The following is a 16087-nucleotide window of genomic DNA, read 5'->3' as shown; positions in this document are numbered from 1 at the left end:
TGTCTGTCCCTATCTTTGATGATCCAGAGAGGAGATTGGGCATAAACAAAGGAGCAGGGGCAATAATTGTGATATTTGGCCGAATGACCAGAGCCTTAAAACCTTCATTCGCAGGGGTAATGTCTCCTCTCCTTCGGGAGGGCTATTTCTGGACTGCTCTAGGACATGGACTGTACCTGATAAAATCTAGCCATATCTTTCAGATCTGTTCTCAAGGAAAAAACAAATCTAAAATCCAAATGGTATCACTACCAGCAGTCACTGAGCAGTGCTTTACTTTGCATAAGAAGATGTCAGCTTCCTATGGACTTGCTACTAAGTCCAGAAGAAAGTGTCGAAGGAAACCAATCCATATGCAAGCATATTACACATTTAAAATAACCAACAGGAGAGTTTTCTCAGTAGCCACTACAAATAAACACATTGGTGAATTGGTGGTACAGATGTTCTTCTAAACCTGGCTTTTAGAGAAGGGAGCGTGTTTTAAGGTATGGGAAGGTGGAAATCAGAGTTAAGCACCAGACAGTTCTGCTTTCATTTCCCTCAGGTGATCAGTGTTCACTTGGATGTCAGATAAAATCCAGGGAAATAAAATCTTAAAGTCATTGTTCTATTCACAAAGGTATCTTCCATTTATTCCAATGTGTATAATGATCAGGTAAAAAACAAATGAGTCTGCTTCTTCCCAACAAATGCCATCCGAGATACTTGTGTGGGTATTTTCTGTCCTTTTTAAAAAGTTATTTCCTCATAAGACATAGATGTGTCATTTCTAAACGAGATCTCTTGAAAGAAAATATTTTTCCGAAACATGAGAATAAATCAAAAAATAATTCCATAAATAAAAGTCTTTTAATTTTATTTTTAGATTTATTTATTTATTTATTTATTTGAGAGAGAGCGAGCACAAGCAGGGAGAGTGGCAGAGGGAGAGGGAAAAGCAGACTCTCCGCTGAGCAGGGAGTCCGATGCGGGGCTTGATCCCAGGATCCTGAGATGATGGCCTGAGCTGAAGGCAGACGCTTAATTGATTCAGTCACCCAGGCACTCCCCACAAATAAAAGTCTTTATCAGCATCATCTAAGAGTATAGATTTTATATTACTATCCTTTCCACTAACATTTACCAGTATCACCTTGTTGTGAAACTTGCTTCTTAGAATGACTTAGTTATTATGGTCCTTTAGCCTTTTCATTATCCAGTAGAAAAAGCTTTATGAGAATAGCTCACAGTATCTTCCTTGCTTGCTTACGTTTTCCATTTGTAAGCATCTCTTCAAAGTGTTAAGGTAATCTAAAAAAGCTTCTGGCTACATATTTATGGAAGCAGCCTGATGGTGACCAGACTACACGTTGATGTGCATGTGTGTGTTTGTCCTTTCTAGTTTCAGATGGAGCTCACACAAGTCCGGAGATGGTCCTCACCATTCATTTGCTTCCCACTGATCAGCACCTGCCGGCGTTCCGGGTCACAGCTCCCCTGCTTGAGGTCAGCCCAGGAGGCAGCACTGCTATAGGTAGGAACTGAGCCTAAAAGAAACGTGCCTTTGGAAATGGAACCGTATTTCAGCAGCAGTCCCTGTTTAAACCTCTTGATGGTTGCCCAGAAAGAGTGACCTCTTCTTCCAAAAGGTATATGTGTTCTCACCTATACCCTTCCCTCTGCCCATTTCCATGCAAATAAAAGTAGCACAGAGAGAAGGAAATAGAGCTTTCCGAGGCCAGTGTTCAGTGATGGAATACAACACAGAATGTATTTTCCAGCCTTCAGGAGTTTGATTTGTTGCCGTCGCTAAAATATAAAATTAACAAAGGAGAGCAGAGACGAGAAGGGAGGGGAGCAGTTTCAGCGACTGCCCTTGTTTTCTGTTTAGAAGGTAAAGAGTAACCGGAGAAATGACAGATCACAGTAACCTTCAGAAGTTGTGATGCGTTGGCCCGGTTATTCTGTACGTAATTTTATTTACCTCTTAGTGTACTTACTCTTTAGGAGTTTCTTTATTCTTTCACCAAATACATTTTAAAAGCAAACAGTGGATGTTGTGATTTTTGTTAGTTGTGCTCTACAGATCCTTATCCAGTTTCTACCCTTAAGTATTGGCCTGAAATTAATTGTCATCCAATTTCTAAACAAGCCACATATACAAAGACGACTGTCGCTCCACCCTATTCTTTCTCACTTCTGTGATGGCCCTAGCGGCCATTGTTAAAACAACTTGGCTCTTCTGTAGATTCAGAAAAAGAAGGGAATAAATAATGAAAAGCAAAAACAGTTTCTGGGAGGATTTTCTGGAAAACTGGACTGACCTATATGTCAGCTTCCGTGCCCTCATTTGTATGGAAAGGTGTTCTTAATTCAGAACTACCTACTTATAAGTTAACTTTTGGAAGTAAGTTGACTACTTGTAATTTGGGAATTGACTGTATCATCCGTTTTCACTCTTCTGTGGTTGACTGGAATTCAACAGTGCCTTCTTATAACCATCAGATTGCCCACAGCGTGGCTTTCAGCCTGCTCTGAAGCTTTAATGTAGGCAGGGCATACAGTTTTTAATGTACACATCCTCTCACCATGATTTGTTTCCTGACTACAGGACTTCAGCTGGCAGCAAGAGATACCGAGATAGCACCTGAAGAACTCTTCTTTGAGCTCCGGAAACCTCCAGAGCATGGTGTGCTCCTTAAGTACACAGCTGAGTTCCAAGGGCCCATGGCCGCAGGTAGCTGCTTCCTCTGTTATTGGCCTGCTCGGAGGGTTTCTTGCTCTACAGTTTTATGTCTCAGACAAGAAGTAAAGCAACTCTGTGGGACAAACTATGAGGAGATACTTAGAAAGGAAAAACTTTTAGCTCTTAGTCCATTGGCTGAAATAGTTGGGACTTCTTTCTCTGTGCCACCACCCACAACCCAAAACAATGAGGCTGTTTCCTCAAGTTGTAGGTGAAATTAGTCGAAATCGGTTGATTTATCTGGAGTAAATGCATTTAGAACAACCTCATACGAAGTGTCAGGTGCCGCTTTCTTGTGGTTATGGAGATGAATTTGTCTTCCTTAGTTTTCTGTGTTAATCTTCACAGTATTTTTAGCACTGAAAATCTGATAGCATAAACTGCATGTATCTTCATCCATAAAAAATGAAACACATTTTTTTAAGTAGTCTCTTTGTGATGTAACACTGTGGTAGGTCATGTGACCAGCTTTCCAAAATAATATTTCTTGTACTTTCTCCAATTATAGAAAAATAATACATGTTGATTGTTTAGAAAGTATAGAAAAGTGCAGGGAATACAGCTAAATCTAATTGTTTGTTAGCCCGTATATATCAAAGTGAATATTATCTCTTTCAAAGTAGTCACTTTGGGATGCTATATGCTTATTTCAACAATGTGTACTTTCTCAAAACCTTTATATAATTCTTAATAGGCATGTAATAGTGCATTCTTTTGAATATCCCTGCAGAGAGAGGGGGGCAAGTCTTTGACCTTGAAGTTAGATAGAATTTGAATAACAACCAATAGGCATTTGGGAGTCACAAAGGCAGATTTTAAAAAATTTACCAAACACAAGAAATATCATCAGAATAAATTTCTAGCATCCTAAGGGAACTATTTAAGGAGCATTACCAGTCAGAACCCAGTTTCCTTAACATTCTATTTAACCTATATTTGTGTAACTAATATATACCATCTAAAGATGTTTATAAAACATTAGTTTTATGACTTTTTTTGAAGCACAATACCACTAGCACCAGTAAATCACAATAACACAGTGTCAAAAGAGAAGGCTTAGAAGACAAAGACAGAAAATGAATAAATTCTTTAGTCTCATTCATAACACCAATTATTAGAGCCAATAATCTGTCAGGAAATAGAGTTGAGTAGAACATCCAAGAAGACCAATTCTTCAATTGTACTCTCTGGAATCCTTGGGGCCCATGACACTAAGAGGCATTTCTTATAAAAAGGGTTCCATGACCATGGAACACTACATCAAAAACTAATGATGTAATGTATGGTGATTAACATAATAAAAATAAAATTTTTTTAAAAAGGGGGGGTTCCATGACCAAACAATTTTGGAATGCTTTAATATTTCTACATTGAAGATTCTAAAATTAATAAATCCTGCAGTTCAAAAAAGTTTTAGTTTTAAATTTTGTTTAAACCTATTTTTCCCAAAGTTATATGACCTTGAGACTTCTTTCACACACCTATGAAATCTATCACAAATTAGTACTCTAGACCTGCAAAGTTTGGATTTCTAACTTCAAGTATGTTTTTAAATTTTTAGATATTTTTTCATTTAGAAAAGCCTTATATTTTCACCTAAAACAAAGACCTCTACAGATTCATCAAGCATGATTTATTTTCTTAACTTTTTCCTAAAAATTTCAGTGTCAAGATTAGATCCAAGACTAGGTTATCCTAAAGAATAGAGGCTTGGCCTTTATTCTCTAGAACTAAGAATGATGACTGGACCTTACAGAAGCAGATTTGAGCTCACTATGATTAAGAACATAAACAAAATTAGAGCTATCTCCAGTGGAATTAGCTGCCTTGTAAAACAGTGAGCCTCCCACCTTGAGACGTGTTGAAGGACAGGCTATATAACCCCTTTTCAAGAATGGCATAAAGGGAATCCTATGTTGGGTGGGTGGTTGGACTAATTAACTTACAACTCCCAGAGTTTATGATCCTATATGTACTTCGAAATCCTGAGAACAAAGGTGTTATATACATGAAAAGCGTTATTCCCAGAAGTGATTGGTTTTGCAATTTGTTTTATTCTCGAAAGGTGACACTTTCACATATGAAGATATTGAGAAAAATGTTCTGCATTATCTACACGATGGCTCCCCTGCCCGGGAAGACAGCATGGAGATCTCAGTCACAGATGGCACGTCCACGACGACTGTGGAAGTGAAAGTGGCGGTGTCCCTGTCGGAGGCCCAGGGGCCTCAGCTGGCTGCTGGTGCCTCGCGGAGCATTACCGTTGCTAGGAAAAGCACAGCCGTGATCACCAGGTCACACCTTGCTTATGTTGTAAGTTCTTACCTGTGTCTTCTTGTTCACTGTGCCCTCTCCCTGGGCTTGACTAGAAAGCAATGCCATGGCTGAATATTCAGGGCAGCAGGTATGTGGCCATATAAGGAAGTTTCTTCTCAACTCCCCAATAGCTCTACTCCATTGTTTATTCTGGTGGCCCCTGGTGTCTCATGAGCAGACAAGTGAATCAACAGAACGTGAACAGAAACAAAATGAGACTGTGTAGCGATGGGTGATGGTCAACAGGGAGCAGTGCCCATGCCGGAAAAGCCTGAGTCCCCATTTTTTTTTTTTTTAAAGATTTTATTTATTTATTTGACAGAGAGAGAGACAGCGAGAGCAGGAACACAAGCAGAGGGAGAGGGAGAAGCAGGCTTCCCGCTGAGCAGGGAGCCCAATGCGGGGCTCGATCCCAGGACCCCGGGATCATGACCTGAGCTGAAGGCAGACGCTCAACGACTGAGCCACCCAGGCGCCCTGAGTCCCCATTTTTTAAGCTCCATCCATAATATTTCAAATGGAAATTTTCAGGAAAGAGCATTTTAGAAGAAGTACCTGATTCATGACTAATACGTAATTATATTTCATGGCCCGCTGAGAGGAAGCCCACTTTCACCAGCTTTGGTCTCAGGGCCAGCTCTAAACAGAATGCTGGCACATTCCTTTGGCAGTGCCTCTCTGCCAGGATTCCTAGGCAAGATTACTGACTCACCCTCCATCCCGTGCCCCAACAGAAGCCGTGTATTTAGGACCCTAACTTGCAAAGTGACCCTGGTTAATTATACTCCTCTCCTTTCTTTGATTCTACCTCTGGAGCTGAGGATAATGAGGATAGTTAATTTTATTTTTCAGTTATGTGTGTTGTAAACATACACGAATTCTCTATGTAAACATAATAGTTTTGACAAATACCTTGAAAATATGGATGGTTCTCTGAATGGTAATCGTTCTTAGTATTGAATTTTTCCTTACCAATGTTAAAATTCCAACCAATGATCTGGCCTCTATCTATCTGTCTATCTATCTATCTATCTATCTATCTATCTATCTATCTATCTTTTTCTTTTCTTTCAATACTATATAGTTTTAAGTAATCCTTTTCTGGACTAAAGAGTCTGGCTATAAAATCTAGTCCTGGATAGTAGCATGTAAGATAAAGCATTAGCCTGGGAACAATTGCTTCAATTGCTTTAGCACAGATTTTCCCCTCAAATTGTCTTTTCTTAAATTATGGGAAACTGCATTCCACCCTGATTCTTCTCATGGTTCTAGTATAGTTTCAGAACAGCTTCGATTTTGTTTTTTTTTTTTCTAATTGACAGGTGATTTTTACCATAGGTTATGGTCTCTTGAATCTTATGAAACTCATGAATTCATAAAAATGTATGAATACAGATTTAATCAATAGATCACCAAGGCTTGAAAAATGTTTGACAGGCCAAAATAGCTCCCCATGAGCAGTTCCTGCCCATTAACTGCATATTATAAGCTGCATATCAAAACACGAGCCCATTGGCAACTGAACATGTATTTTCAGAAATTGATTGAATGTGAATTTACCCACTAGAGCAGAAAGACTCCAAAAGGACTATTCTAGCCTGCTGAAGGCATAGCATATTTTAAAGCCTTAGCTAAGTTATATACTAACTTTCTCTGAGGGTTATAGAAGAATGTTGAACTTAGTGTCATGGGGAAAATCTTTCCAGATATGCATAGTTAATGAGCTTGCAGTGAACATCCAGACAGGTTCAAAAAGCCATCTGAAATGCTGGTCATAAATGGAACAGAATGTAAAAGGATAGGAGCAGGCGAGCCTGTTTTTAATTAGAGTGTCATTAACTGCAAGAGGGTGGCATGGTGTCAAGAGAGACAAGAGGCAAAAATGGGATCCTGTGTGATTTGTTTCTTTTTTTTTTTTTTTTTAAAGATTTTTTATTTATTTGAGAGAGAGAATGAGAGACAGAGAGCACGAGAGGGAAGAGGGTCAGAGCGAGAAGCAGACCCCCCGCTGAGCAGGGAGCCTGATGTGGGACTCGATCCCGGGACTCCAGGATCATGACCTGAGCCAAAGGCAGTCGCTTAACCAACTGAGCCACCCAGGCGCCCCGTGATTTGTTTCTTAATGGTAGTTTCCTATACAGTTTGCTATGTACTGCAGGTAAACAAGTAGTGGAGGGATGTTTTGTAGTTAGAATGGATGAGTTTTAAAGCAGGCTAACCACTTACAGGCGTAGTAACCCTTGGCAGCGTACTTAACTCTCTAGGACTCAGTTTTCTCTTCTGCAATGTGTGGGGAGGAAGATAGAAGATTAATCTTAAAAAGCTAACAGCATTTCTATGCACCAGCCAAAAATACAATAGTTCAAAATATGATAACATCTCTAATAACATCACATAACACATATCTAGGAATAAATGTAACAAAAAATGTGTAATTTCTAGGGAAAATTGATACAATGCCCAACTAAAGAAAATCCAAAAGAATCTCTTGACAAAGTATTAGAAATAAAGAGAGAATTTACCAAGGGGTCAGATAGAAGATCAACAAAGCAATAGGATTGCTAGACATAAGCAAAAAATAGCCAGTAAATGTAACTAAAAAGATGACACCCCTTATAATAGCATTATAAAAATCTTGTCTGTTGGACTAAATCTAACAAAAACTAGACAGTACTTCTGTGGGGAAAGTTATAACACTTAATTGACAAACATTTTTTAAAAACACCCAATAAATGATGAGACGTGCCATATGCATGAATAGGTAGATTTAGTAGCAAAAAGATATCAATTCTCCTGCAGACTGATCTTTCCATTCAGTTGAGTTCCAGTCAAAAGCCCTGTGCACTTTTTATGGATCTTGATAAGCTGATTCTACAATAAAGAATGAAGGGCCAAAAATCTGAAAAAGAATGATAGGAGGGCAGGGGCTTGCCCTATCAAATATCAGAATTTATTATAAACCTGCACTATTTAAAGCAGTGTAGCACAGGAATATACTAGAGTCCAGAAACAGACCGACACATGGGACTGTAATATAAAACAGATACAGTAAGCCAGATCAGTGGAAACAGTAGGAACTATTTAAAATATAGACCTCCACAAAGTGATTATTCATATGGATAAAAGAACTTGTACACACTGTACACAGAGATTAACTTTGGGCAAATCAAGCACTGAAATTTTACAATTCTTTGTAGGATATAGGTGAGTATTTTTAGATATTGGGAAAGGGAAGATTTTTTAAACTAAAAACAAAAAGTCCTAACTATAAAGAAAAGATTAATAAACTTGACTATATTAAAATTAAATTTATATTCCCCAAAACCCACCAGAAATACAGAAAACAGACAAGTTACAAATTGGAAACAGATATTTGCAATACATATAACCAAAAATAACAAAGAAAATATAAAAAATTTCTGCAGATCAAGAAGAAAAAGGTAACCCAGTAGAAGAATGAACAAGGAACATTAATAGGAATTTCAGAGGAGAAACCCATAGGGCCAATAAATATAAAAAGAGATAATCACTTTTTTAGGCATCAAGGAAAGCAAAAAAGACTACATACCATATGATACCAATTCAATTGGCAGAAATTTAAAAGTCTGAAAATACCAAAAGTTGGAGAGGAAGTGGATCTGCAGAAGGGAGATCATCAGTTCTTTGCTGATGGAAGAGTCAACTGGAACAAACCACTTTGGGAAAGAATTTGGCATTGTCTTGTGAGGATGAGTGGTCCTATACCCTAACCATTCCACTCCTAGATTCCTCTCTAAGAGAAATTTTCATATGTACACCAAACGATATGCCCAAGAAAATTCATAGCAATAGTATTTGTAATAGCAAAAATATTGAAACAAGACAAATGCCCATCAACAGGATAATATAACTTGTGATATACTTTCTCTAGAGATGAACTGTTGCTGCATACAATGATATTGATGGATCTTAGCAGTCCACTATTGAGTAAAAAGGGAAGTAAGTCCCACAAGAGAAAGTCTAATTCTCTTTTCATAAGTTTTTTTAAAAAACAACTAAAAATACTTTGTAGTAATATATCAAATAATATCAAGAAATTCAGGGGTATGAGAAATAAGACCCAGGGTGATGGGAGGCCCAAGGACAGGGTAAAGGAGGAACACATACATAACTGTTAATTATCAGTGTTCTAGTCCTTGTGTTGAATGGTGGTCAATAGATGTATAAGTAATAAAAACAAAATGAAAAATGAGCTAATACAAAAGGGGTAAGAAGGTAGGAAAATTACATAAAAACAAAGTCTACATTCTTAGGAGATTTTTTGCATCCATAATATCTTAGATATGCCAAAGTAGTAATTTTCATTAATTATAAAAATAATTATTTTCTGAAATTATGATAGCATTCTCAGAAGAAAAAAAGCTAGCTTATTTCACACTTTTTCAAACCCAGCAGTCATTTGAGATTTGAAACATTAAAATAAATGTGCCTGACATGAAAGAAGCATTTCTTTGCCAAATTTGCCAATGTGGAATTTTGAAGCTGTTAATTCTAAGCAAGAGCCAGGAGCTCTGTCCTTATAGTTTATCACCATCCTAGAAGATAATACCTTAGAACTCTTAGCTGTCTTTTACAAATTCTCTCTCAGAGGGTACTCACAGTAATATTAGAAAGTAGTCTGTTGGAAGTCTGCATATTGTATTTGATAACCCATGTGGAAAAATAGAGAAACTTTTTTTTTTTAAAGATTTTATTTATTTATTTGAGAGAGAGAGAATGAGAGAGAGCACATGAGAGGGGGGAGGGTCAGAGGGAGAAGCAGACTCCCTGCCGAGCAGGGAGCCTGATGCGGGACTCGATCCAGGGACTCCAGGATCATGACCTGAGCCGAAGGCAGTCGCTTAACCAACTGAGCCACCCAGGCGCCCCGAGAAACTTTTAAAGTACAAATTTAGGGGAAATTTTCTGAAGTTTTGCAACTTTGATGAATTTGGGTTTCCTTCCTTACTAGTGTCAGGTGATGTAAGGAGATATGGAAAATTCTGTGACCTTGCATTGAGGCTCCGACCTGTCTATTTAAAAAGGCCCTTAGGGGTAGAAGCAAGAACTGACTAAAATCCTCTGCCCCAGATCACCAGGTATCCTGAGCACATTCCTGATCCATACTTCAACCAGCTATACAACATACCCATGGAAATTTGCATTTCAAAGTACACTTGGCCATGCAATATTTATTTTCATTGTTGCTGTGGTAAAGTAAAAAGTGCCCCCATGTTCACAGCCAACTGCTCTAAAAGATGAATGACTCAGGGAAACTCTCCAAGAAGATGTTGCCAGCCTCCTAGATATTTCCACAATATCCTTAAAGAAAGAGGAAATTGTTCATTAAGACATACAACTATTGTCCCCATAGAAACACAGAAAGCCAGTTTTATTTCTTAATAAGCAATGCAGAAGGAAAGTAAAATTGTCTTTAAGATTGGTCATCCTGTGGGTAAAGCATCTGTAGGTTCCATCCTGATGGAATGAAATCCGTAAGATTTCCTAAATTCTTCTGTTAAACTAAAATTTTTACCATGTCAAATATTACTTAGAATGAGCCACTGGCTAAACTAAATAACTTCCCTTCTTTCTGTTTCACAGAGTTTTCTTTATCATTGTATTATATGTTATAATGGAATTTTACCTGTTTCTGAAAAGCAAACCATCCTCTGAAACTCTGAAAGAAGCCTACAACCGTGTTTATAGGAAGATGACTTATATCTCTGACCATGTTTTGTTCTTCACTAGATGCATGTAGTAAAAATGCAACCCTGTGTGGCTCTTATAGTAACAATAGGGCATCTCTTTGTTTTATGCCCCATACCTAAAGTGCATTTCCTCACTATTATCTTGAGCTACTCTGGAAAGAAGACATTATCAAAGAGGTATTAGGTGGGTGATAATGATGGAATTTTCATGCACTTTGAGATGGTGTTGCTTTATCACAAAGGGAAAGAGACTTTTTCAACTGGCAGGGAAGTAAGCACCCATGATCTTTAACTACTGGAGGTATTTATTCCTACAAATGTGTGTTCATATCTTGCCTCATATTTGCCCGATTAGGATGATTCTTCCCCCGACTCAGAGATCTGGATTCAGTTAAGTTCTCTGCCCACGTATGGTGCTCTCTTAAGAGTGTCAGGACCTGAGGTGGAAGAGCTCTCAGAGGTTTCCAATTTCACAATGGAAGACATCAACAACCAGAAAATTAGGTATATAACCACTTTGTTATTACTTGACAGAGTTTTTAAAAATTGTATTAAAATATTTAAGCAACTAACCAGTAACTCCCTCGAAAGATTATATTGCCCCCTTTTTAAACAGAGATGCAGCCATCTTACCTGGCTTGTCATGTAGCTCATTCATTTGATTCTTGTCCTCACCTCTCTAGGTACTCAGCTGTGTATGAGACTGATGGTAATCTGGTTACTGATGGCTTCCATTTCTCTGTCTCCGATACGGACCACAACCATCTAGACAATCAGATGTTTACCATCATGATCACTCCTGTTGAGAATCCACCTCCAGTCATTGCTTTTGCTGACCTTATCACGGTAAACAATTCTCAGATCAATGAACAGCGAGTGCTGTGGAGAGCTGGAATCTGTTCTGATGTAAATACAGGATTTCTACCTGAATCAGCTTCCAAGTTCTTCCTCCAAAGTATCTAGGCAATAGTGTCAAGATATGCATGGTTTTCAATCATGAGTTTTTCAAAAAGTATGAAAAAAATATATGCAGAAGATCAAATAATTATATTTACATTATTTAATCAAAAAATATATTTATATGCTAGACATAAACGCTAGATGTGGATAGTATTTTGTATACCATGCTAGATGTGTATAGTAGTGGGAGTAAAATTTATAAATGGAATATATCTTTTAGGAGTTAAAAATCTAATGTTTCCAAGAACTAAAATATGGGGATATGGACAATGTCCCCCAGTCACTTTTTTTTTTTTTTGGTATGGTTTGTTTTATTTTTTTAACTTTTTATTTTAATTCCAGTTAACATATAGTGTTATATTCATTTCAGGTGTACAATATAGTAATTTAACACTTCCATACATCACCCTGTGCTCATCCCAAGTGTACTCCTTAATCCCCATCACCAATTTCACCCATCCCCCACCCAGCTCCCCTCTGGTAACTATCAGTTGGTTCTTTCTTTCTTTCTTTCTTTAATTTTATTATGTTAATCACCATACATTACATCATTAGTTTTTGATGCAGTGTTCCATGATTCATTGTTTGCGTATAACACCCAGTGCTCCATTCAGTACGTGCCCTCTTTAATACCCATCACCAGGCTAACCCATCCCCCCACACTCCCTCTCCTCTAGAATCCTCAGTTTGTTTCTCGGAGTCCATAGTCTCTCATGGATCGTCTCCCCCTCTGATTTACCCCCCTTCATTTTTCCCTTCCTACTATCTTTTTCTTTTTTTTTTAACATATAATGTATTATTTGTTTCAGAGGTACAGGTCTGTGATTCAACAGTCTTACACAATTCACAGCACTCACCATAGCACATACCCTCCCCAATGTCTATCACCCAGCCACCCCATCCCTCCCACCCCCCCAGCCAAGTCACTTCTTAATCCAATACTTATCACTGTAAATGTTATTTACAGTTCCTTGGGGTGGAGAGGGTGGGGGGTATATGATTATGTCCTAATCATGAGGTTACCCAGACCTGAGTTCAAGTGCTGGTTCTGTTACTTAGTCGCTGAGTGACCCTGGACCAATGATATAATCTTTCTTAGCCTCAATTTCCTCATCTTTAAAATATAACTATTCCTGTTACCTAAAGGATTGCTCTGATAATTAACAAAATACCATTTAAAGGCCCCCAGTACATAGCAACACATGGTAGGGATTCCATAAAAGTTAATTCAGTCTCCTTGTCCTGCTCTGTGTACATACCACAATGCCAAAAACTCAGGAGTTTTTCTGGTTTTGTCAAGCAACTAAAAATCCATAAAACTGAGTGGTTTCCAAATGGTTTTGATATTCCATACCTTGGGGAACCCATTTGGACCTTCTCCATCCCCAGAGTCAGGATGACCTTCCACTTTGTACCTTGCAGATCTTCCTGTATTTGGCCAAGCATTGTTCAGAGTGAAATGGCTCGGTCATGTCCAGCAGGCTAGGAAAAAACACCAGGATCAGTTTGCAGAGTTAGCGTAAAAAGCAGGAAAAAGTTAGCTCCGGCAAGTGCTTTTACTTAGACGGATTTATTTTTCTCCTTAACCTTAAGATAAGCACTAACTTTCAGGTGTGGGGAGGGAGCCCTTCCTGCACACCTATCAACATATACCGTGAGGGGGTGAGTGGGACTTTCATTCTGGGTGGGAGCACCTACAGGACAGCCACTCTTGCAGTATCCCAGGGAGGACTGGATGGATCATCCTCAGGCTGCAGGCTTTGGAACGTTGGTCGGGAAGAAAGGTGGCCCTCCTGCCACGCAGCTGTGCTGAGGTGGGTGATTAGAATGGGCCAGAGCTGCTTTATAACCAGATCCATCACTGAAGGAAGCACAACTTTGAAGGGAGACACAGAAGTTGAGGTATCTGAATGTAGCTTTGAGAGGCGCTGAAAGATCGCCTGGCTCCCGCAGCATGCGCATTCTTCATCTTGTCTGTAGAGCATCTGCCTCCTCAAAGAAGTGGAATTGGTGCTGGAAGGTGACCTCGGGCAGCACTTCTCAATTCCGTTCTTTTTACTGTAGTTCTGTGCAACCGCCCAAGGACTGTACAGTCTTTTCTTTTGTAGGTTGACGAGGGAGGGAGAGCTCCGCTCTCCTTTCACCATTTCTTTGCTGCTGATGATCAGGACAACCTCCAGAGAGATGCCATCATTAAGCTAAGTGCTCTGCCCAAATATGGCTGCATCGAGAACACGGGAACAGGTACCAGCAGTCGCTGGGCTGTAGAATTGTTCCTGACCTGGCAAGAAGGGAGGGCGAGGGGGAGGCACCTGCCTCCAATTAAACCTGGACATGGGGGGGGTGCTAAAGAGGAATGGATCCAATTCAAAGAAAGGGGAGGAAGGAAGGTTTCAGTCACTCCAAAATCCACTGAGTGTTTTCTGTGTGCCAGGCACTTTTTTAAACACTAGGGATGTATCAGTAAACAAAACAAATAGAAACCCCTACTTTCACGTTGCCTTAGATCCTGGTGGGCGGAGACAGGAAGCCTAACAAAGGAGAAGACTGTGTAAGATGTTCGGAGGCACATCAGTGCTATGAGAAGAAACAGAGCAGGGGAGGGGATCGGGAATGCCAGCAACAGGGAAAGGAAGGGCTTCTGGATGGCACTCAGAACTGAGTGTCAAGGAAATAAAAATGCCTGTCCTTCCGTTGTGAGGCAGCTGCAGTTTAGCTGAACCACAGCTGATGGCTCAGCTCCTTCTAAGGATATGACATGAATTGAAATGCATGCTGGTCTGCCTGTGACCCTCTCCTCAGCATCCCTCCCCCTCCACCATCTGCCCTGGACCCCCCACTGCCCCTGCTGGTTATCACAGGGAAGGAGAGGCGAGAAGGTGTGTCGTGTCCACAGGCCCCCTGAGACCGTGGTAACTGGCAGTTGAGACAGCTCCTGGCAGGTTAGCGTGATGCTGCCTCTGCAGTGAGATCCCTGAGTGCCGCGCTTGGCTCTAACTGGCGTGCAGCTAGCAGTTCCCACGGAGAGGCCCTTGGCTGAAGCTGTCTGTGACCAGCATGGTGCCTGGGATTTGGACCTAGTTACCAGAAATCCATGTAGCCGTGGCCATGTTTTCCTCCAGAAAACCACGGGTCCTTTCCCCCATCTTGCCTTTCATGGTGTGCACTCAGATTTGTTTATTGTGAATTAGATTTATCTCAACAAATGTTTGTGCCAGAGACAAAGGATGTAAAGATGAGTGAGACACAGCCCCTGCCTTGAATGGGAGACAGAGAGGAAGGATGATAAATGGCAATCAATTTAAAATGCTGGGACAGGGAAAGGGGCAAACGCTGAGAAAGTCCATGGGGCAAAACAATGAATTCTGCCTGAGAAGGCAGGAAAGGCCGAGGAAGGTGACATTTGTGTTACAACTTGAAGGGTTAGTGGGAGTCTCACTGTGGCCAGAGGGAAGAGCATGGGCAAAGGTGGGGAGTCATGAAAGCGTAGTTGTCCCCCACCTCTACTTCTCTTCTCTCCAGGTGGTTTCTTACTAAGCCTTCCTAACGTGGTTTGACGTTAACCTGGAATGCCTGCAGAGGAGTATTTCAGTGGTCTAGAAGTCAAATTTCTGGCAAGCTCCTGCTCTCGAAACAGTGATTCTCAAACTTTAGTGTGCATAAGACTCAACTGGAGGGCTCATGAAAACACAGTTTCCTGAGCAGCAACCCCAGAGTTACCCTATGCAGAGGCTGGGGAGGCCCGGGCATTTGCTTCCCCCCCAGCCCCAGCTTATAGGCAATGCCACCGTTGCTGGCCCAGGGACCACATTTGGAGAATCACTGCTCTATGTCAGTATGAACCTGGAAGTAAGGAAAAGACGTTCAGGGGGCTGGTGGCAGGGGGTGGCAAATAATTATCCCAAGATAATTTAAGGACTTCAGCCCTTGCTCCATGGGTGTTCAGCACTGAGCCTGTTTTGTTATATGAAACTAGCTATCTAGATTCAGAATCCAGCAGATCAGCATAATGCCTTTTTAAAAATATTACAAGAAGCAGCTTTAACTTCTTCCCAGCAAGCCGGGAAGAAACAGAATACGATATTGTGAGGTCTAAAATCTAACAGCATGGACTCTACGTTCATTTAGTACTAGCACGAACAGAACAGACCCACCTTGATTACCTCGAGGGCGTGCATCACCGTGTTCCAGCACAACGCAGTAATAGATGTTCATAACATAGCCTGCATGCATCAAGAACTATTTAATTTGCACATAGTATATTCTGCTTAAAAAGGCAAGGAAGCACATTAATGAGAATGATTTATGTGAAAAAATAGAAGGTGCAATTTTAAAACTGGGAGAGATTGGTGCT

General features: G+C 40.1%; 1 protein-coding gene across 1 annotated transcript in view; it reads left to right on the top strand.

Moving 5' to 3' along the window:
• Positions 1-16087, top strand: part of FRAS1 (Fraser extracellular matrix complex subunit 1) — a 408429-nt gene that overhangs the window by 312829 nt on the left and 79513 nt on the right. The window contains exons 36-41 of the mRNA XM_044912923.1: positions 1385-1516; positions 2594-2719; positions 4794-5041; positions 11129-11277; positions 11457-11619; positions 13842-13977. Coding sequence (XP_044768858.1) covers positions 1385-1516; positions 2594-2719; positions 4794-5041; positions 11129-11277; positions 11457-11619; positions 13842-13977 — 954 coding nt within the window. The remainder of the gene's footprint in view (positions 1-1384; positions 1517-2593; positions 2720-4793; positions 5042-11128; positions 11278-11456; positions 11620-13841; positions 13978-16087) is intronic.

This window comes from Neomonachus schauinslandi, chromosome 2 (genome assembly GCF_002201575.2).
Source record: "Neomonachus schauinslandi chromosome 2, ASM220157v2, whole genome shotgun sequence".
In the NCBI taxonomy this organism is placed as follows: domain Eukaryota; kingdom Metazoa; phylum Chordata; class Mammalia; order Carnivora; family Phocidae; genus Neomonachus; species Neomonachus schauinslandi.
This window is presented reverse-complemented; position numbering and strand designations above follow the sequence as displayed.